Genomic DNA, 6,436 nt, shown 5'->3' with positions numbered 1-6,436 from the left:
AGTTTGACGGTTGGATCGTTGAAATTAGTTTCGTATAATTCGTATCCCATGAAGTTCAATGGTGTGTGTGTGTATATATATATTTATTTATTAAGTAGATTTAAATCTATTTATTTTGTATGTATAATTATTATAGTTTTTAGGGGTATAAAATTTAATTTAAAATTTAATATATATATCTATATATATACTTATTATAGTTAATATTTTGGGGGTATAATTATTATAGTATATATAATTATTATAATTATTATAGTTAATTTAATATATATATATATATAATTATAGTTTTTTAGGGTATAAAATTGTTAAATTAATATATATAATTATTATAGTATTTTTTTAGGGTTATAAAATTATTAAATTAATTTTCTGCTTATCGTGTATTGTGTTACCCACGTGTATACCCGAACCAACCCGTTATCTTAACAGGTGCTTATCGGGTTACTCGATAACGACCCGTTTCGTTATCGTGTCTACCCGAACACCTGTTAATTTCGTGTCGTGTCGTTGTGATCACGGAAAATTCCTGAAACGAAAGAGACAAGAACAAACGCGCACAAACAAATATTTGGTGTTTGATGATTTTGGGTTACAATCTCTCTCTATTTTGATCCTCTGATTCGATCTCCGTAAGGTGTTGATTGGTGGATGTTTTGTTGATCCAAGGGCCGTTGATGCTTGATCTTGGATGAATTGTTGGAAGTTTCTTCAAAGGGCCGTGGGCTTGATCTTTGAAGGTGGATTTGAGCGGATCTTCAAGGAGCCGTTGGGACTTGATCTTGAAGAACAGTGATGAACGGATCTTCAAGGGCTTTTGGGCTTGATCTTGAAGAACAGTGATGAACGGATCTTCAAGGGCTTTTGGGCTTAATCTTGAAGAACGGTTGGATGTGTGTGGATTTGTCGACGTTGTTGATCCAAAGGGCCGTTGGGGCTTGATCTTGGATGAACGGATGATGAACGATGGTGCTTTCTTCAAGGGCCGTCGGGGCTTGATCTTGAATTGGTGGATGATTGTTGATCCAAAGGGCCGTTGGGGCTTGATCTTGGATGAACGATGAACGAAGAACGAAGAGAGCTTTCTTGATTCTTCGGGAACCTGGATGCTTGAGAGCTTCGGAGTTTCAGAGCTTCAGAGCTTCAAGGTGTAATATCAATTCCTCCCCTTAAATGAATGAAATGGGCTTGTATTTATAGAATTTTCCAAGGCCTAACTTTGAATATAATATTCCAGATGAAATAAGTTGTTTCTGCCAGGTGTTGACACGTGTCCTATTTGATGACTTTTCCAACTCATTTCAATTTTCGTTGAGTCACACGCTACGTGTAAAATTTATGTAATACATGAGCGTTGAAACTTTGATTTATCGGTCAACATTTATTTACCGAAATTTCGATGTCTACAAATGCCCCCACTTCAAGTCGCGTCGTGTACATGTGCTTGTCGCGTGTATGAGATGCGTTTTGAAGTCCCTTACTGTAGATGTCGATCCAAGGGCCGTCGATGCTTGATCTTGAATTGGGCTGGAGATTTCTCAAGGGCCGTTGAGGCTTGATCTTGAATTGGGCTTGAGATTTCTTCAAGGGCCGTTGAGGCTTGTTCTTGAACTTTCGTTTGAAATTTCTTCAAGGGCCGTCGAGGCTTGATCTTGAAGGTTGAAATTGGACCACAAGGAGCTTCATGTGGTAGATGATCTTTGGCTTTGGTAGTGGGTGAATCGGCACGTATTTTGTTGCGCTTGTTGACTTTCCACAGCTTTGATCTTGAACTAGGTTTTGATTCAAGGGTGGTAGACACTTGATCTTGAATCAGACTTGTGATTTCTTCCAGGGCCGTCGAGGCTTGATTTCGAATTTGGCTGAAAGCTACTTCAAGGGCCGTTGAGGCTTGATTTTTGAAGGTTGACTCGAACACATGACAAGCAGGCACGAGGTAAAGGTGACAACCTGTTTCTTTGTTCAATCTTTCTAATTCACACCTGAGCGGTTTGGTCAACGGTATGATCTTCAAGATTGATGAACTCTTCTTCCAGTTGGTGACTTGATCTTTAAGGATTCGATTCAAGGGTGGTGAATCAGCACGTGCAGCCCACAACGCCTAGTAAGCCGACCCAAGAATTTGAGGGTCAAAACGAATTCACCGTCAGAGTGATTGCAACTTTGATGATATGAGATACCCTTGCTTTTGAAGAAGTAGCGGATGAATCAGCACGTGCTTGGTTGAACTTGTCTCCACATGCTTCAAGGTATCCTTTATCTATTCCTCGGGCAGATGTGGCAGCTTCTTTGGAAGTACAGCAGCAGTGGGAGACGAGTACTCGATAGCAGTGCTAGGTAGGCAATCAGGGAAGGGCTCCAAGCAGTCGGTTCCTTACCCGAGTTTGAGTGGAGGTTCTGGCATATTGTTTTCTTTATCCTTGTCTTTGTAGGTAAGAACAAGGACAAAGGGAAGGACAGGGAGAACACATGATATGAGATACTCTTGCTTTCTACCCTGGTGATATGAGATACTTTTGCTTTGAAGTCATTGGCTTGCAGAGGTACCCCAAGGAATAAGGAACACTGAATGACTCGAGAGGCTTCGTTGGGAAAACATCTTTGGAGATGAAGAAAAACTCTGTGTGTCTGCCTTGCTATGGAAGGTGAAGGTGGACAGTTATAGGAGGTCCCTTAATACCTGTAGAGGTACTATTCTTTCACTCGTGTCGGCAACTAACGCGTGATTGAACAGTAAACTTAACGTGCTTTCTCCTTCACCGAAAATCTTCGACAAATTGCCCATGATTTGCGCAAAGTTGAGTGTGCATATGACAGGTGATGACGTGGCTGAAAAAGACTAGCGCCTCTTCGATATCTGGGATTGGCGCTTCGACAAATTACCCGTGATTTCCGCAAAGCTGAGTTTGCGTGTGACGGGTGCCGACACGTCTGGAAAAGCAAGATGCTTCTCCGATTTCTGAGCTTGCCTCTTCGATTTTTGAATGGCCTCTTCGAATTCTGAGCTCGCCTCTTCGATCTCTGAAATCCCGTCGAGTGATGATTTTTATAGAGGCATGCAGTTCGTTTCAAAGCACACTTGAATTTTCGCTTGTGAAAACTCCCCTCTTGTACTTCTAAGATCTTGATTTGTCCGATCTCTTCTTCCTTCAACACTTTGAAAATGTCTGGACCCTCCGACCGTCGTTTTGATTTGAACCTTGGTGAAGAGGTAGTCCCGTCTTCTCCAGATAACATATGGCGCCCATCCTTCATATCCCCTACTGGTCCTCTTACTGTTGGGGATTCGGTGATGAAGAATGACATGACCGCTGCGGTGGTGGCCCGGAACCTTGTCACTCCCAAAGATAACAGACTACTTTCCAGGCGGTCTGATGAGTTGGCTGTTAAGGAGTCCCTGGCTCTTAGTGTGCAGTGTGCGGGTTCTGTGTCCAACATGGCCCAACGCCTATTTGCTCGAACCCGTCAAGTTGAATCGTTGGCGGCTGAAGTGATGAGTCTCAAACAGGAGATCAAAGGGCTCAAGCATGAGAATAAACAGTTGCACAAGCTTGCACACAACTATGCCACAAACATGAAGAGGAAAATTGACCAGATGCAGGAATCTGATGGTCAAATTTTACTTGATCATCGGAGGTTTGTGGGTTTGTTCCAGCAGCATTTACCTTCGTCTTCTGGGGCTGTACCGACTGCTGAGGCTTCAAACAGCCAACCTCCGACGCCTTCTCTTCCTGGAGCTCTACCGAGTTGTGAGGCGCCACCTGATCGTCCTTGAATATCCCCTCTTGTAAATTTGATTTGATGTGTTTTTTTTTTTTTTTTTTTTTTTTTAATTTATGTATAATAGCAAATTTATGTAAAATTTCCAGAAAAATAAATAAAATGGACCTTCTATTTCTCTCTATGCATTTGTTTTTTTATTTGTTTTTGTTTTTTTCTTTTTCTTTTGGTGCTGGATGCACCAAGTTCCATCATTTATTTATTTATTTATTATTTTTTTTTACAATTTTTTTTTTTCGCACATGGTGCCCATGCACCACCAGAAACTTTTGATCTGCCATGGGGCTGTACCCCATCTTTGATCCACCATTCCTCTTTTTTCACGTGTGGTGCCAGATGCACCACTTTGCTTTGCTCCACCATCATATTTTTTTAATATATCTTTTTTGTATAAATGTTGATGATGGGTAGAGAAATTTGCAGGCAGCGGAGCAAGGAGGACGGAGAAGATGGTGCTTCGAGCTTCACGACCGGCTAGTCGTTTGACGGCGGTCGTTGAAGTTCTTTGCTATCTTGGAGGTCATAGTGATGATGAGTTCGAGGGAGGCACCACAGCAGCTGCGCATCCACCAGGCTCCTCTCTGCCCATCCAATTTGGTTTTCAACACCTTTTGCACCACATCACCCTTGATCACAGCCTCACAGACCACCGATTTTCCGCGGCCTTCAATCCAGTTCACCGTAGCGGGCTTCTTGTCAGAGCAGTAGTTGCCGGAAATTCCAATCACATCCATGTCAGGGAAGTCGTTCTGGAGGAAATCCAAGACGTTTTGCACACCTTTGGAGACCATGTTCATCCCCATAGCATCACCGGTGCTGCAGGTGAATCTCATGCACAAGTTCTTCCCAACAATGGCACACTTAATTGTCTGAAGCCTACCGAATCTGCTTGACCTGTTGAAAACCGTGGACAAGGTGTCATAATCGTTGGGTTCTTCCAAGTAGAACTTCAACTCGGCAGCTCTCTTAGCAGAGTTGAACCTCACACAAGGTGCTCTGGTCATCCCGTCTCTCAGCAACACACTGGTGGCTCCCCCGGACAAGTTGGTAGCTTTGAAGCCACGGTTGGTGCTGGCAACCAAGCAACCTTCGGTGGTGGCCATTGGTACGGAAAACTCTCTGCCATCGAGCATAAGAGGCCCAGCAATCCCAACTGGAATCTGAATATACCTAACTGGCATCTCGCAGCACTGACCCAAAATTGACTCGTAATCAAACCCCTCCAATGGCAGACCACCCAGAGACTTTCCTGTGATCCTCTGAAGTGCCTTGCGCCTGATAGCCGCCGCCCTCCTGCCATCTCCAAGCTTTGACTCCAGAGAGTAGGAAGGGATGGTTCCCGCCCCCACGGACTTGACCACCTCCTCATCTTCCTTCGTCAACGGCTGGGCGGTGAAATCGCAGGGAGTGGAGAGGACTACCTCTTTATCAAACACCTTCTGTGCAACAGCTTTGGGGGTGGCCGCAGCAACAGGGGCAATTTGGGGAATTGGGCTGCAATCGAGTCCGGTTTGGCAGCCTGGTCGCGAGATTCGAAGACAGAGAGGAAGAAAATGACGGGTCCGAATTGGTGTTCGAGTCGGGCGTGGAGCTGTAGACGATTATGCCAAACGGGCTCGGGTTCGGATCCGGCAGAGAAAGAGATTGACAAAGACGATGAGGATTTTGATGATGAGAGGATGGATAGGGAATCGGGTTTGAGGGTCCGGCAGAGACCCGACTGTTCGTATCAATACCAGTATCTGCGAACTCCTCCACAGTTTCTTCCCTCAATTGGATCTGCTCTGCAATTCTTCGAACCAGAGTACTCTTGACCTGATGAATCTCCGGAGCGGCTTTCTCGATCTCGTCTGATAAGTTTCGAGTCTTGCAGGAGCCGGATGCGGATCAAAAAAAATATTTGAGAGCTTAAGCTTGAATTGGTTTTGCATTGCACTTGCAGAGAGCTATGGAGCAGGAGAACCGAATTTCTAGAGAGAGTGAGTTGGTTCAGCTTTAGGTTTTCTGTGGAGATCTGTGACATGGAGGGAGGCCTGGGCCTGGAAGAAGTGCAGGTGAGCTGATATACTCGAAAACTCTGATGGTCGTAAGTTTGGAGACACAGGTTTGCACAGAGGATGAGCGGCTGTCGAGCTGGAGGGAGGCCCGTGAACGGCGAAAACGACTTTGTCGTCGTTGTTGCAGAAGTTCGGCCTCGCGGCTCTGGCTCTGATTACTTCCATCACCGACTTCTTGTTCACCATGGCTGTCTCAATCAGTGTGGTTCAAACCGGAGAGGAGGAGGTCAACCCAGGTGGCAATGTCGGAGGGGTTGTAGAGGACGGCGTGCGATGCCATTGTCGGTTGGAGCTCTTTTAGCTGCTGCTCGGGCGGGCCACGAGAGTTGGGCTCTTGGTATCTGGGCCTGTGAAATGGAGGGAGGCCTGGGCTTGGAAGAAGAAGAAGCAGACATTTTGGCAAAGGGATAGGCCAGGCATTTGGGTCTTTTGTTGACATTTCGATTTTATTTTATTTTATTTTTTATTTTTTAATTATTTTACTTACTTTTTTTATTATTTTTATTTTTTTATTTTTTGAAGCTGTAATAAATAAATATATTTTTTTGTAAATACATAAAACATGTCTTTTTTTTTTTTTCTTTAATAAAACATTTTTT

At 44.1% G+C, this 6,436-nt stretch overlaps 1 protein-coding gene across 1 annotated transcript; it reads right to left on the bottom strand.

Annotated features, from left to right (window-relative positions):
- Positions 1-3,889: 3,889 nt before the first annotated feature.
- On the bottom strand, positions 3,890-6,023 carry LOC126621687 (3-hydroxy-3-methylglutaryl-coenzyme A reductase 2-like). The gene is made up of 3 exons (XM_050290221.1): positions 5,802-6,023; positions 5,497-5,646; positions 3,890-5,381 (listed from the first exon to the last, which is right to left on the bottom strand). The coding sequence occupies exons 1-3, from the start codon at positions 6,021-6,023 to the stop codon at positions 4,245-4,247; spliced, it is 1,509 nt and encodes a 502-aa protein (XP_050146178.1). The 3' UTR covers positions 3,890-4,244.
- Between the last annotated feature and the right edge of the window lie 413 nt (positions 6,024-6,436).

The sequence above is a fragment of the Malus sylvestris genome, chromosome 5 (assembly GCF_916048215.2).
Source record: "Malus sylvestris chromosome 5, drMalSylv7.2, whole genome shotgun sequence".
NCBI lineage: Eukaryota > Viridiplantae > Streptophyta > Magnoliopsida > Rosales > Rosaceae > Malus > Malus sylvestris.
The sequence above is the reverse complement of the archived record's forward strand: the minus strand, read 5'-3'. Positions and strand labels throughout refer to the sequence as shown.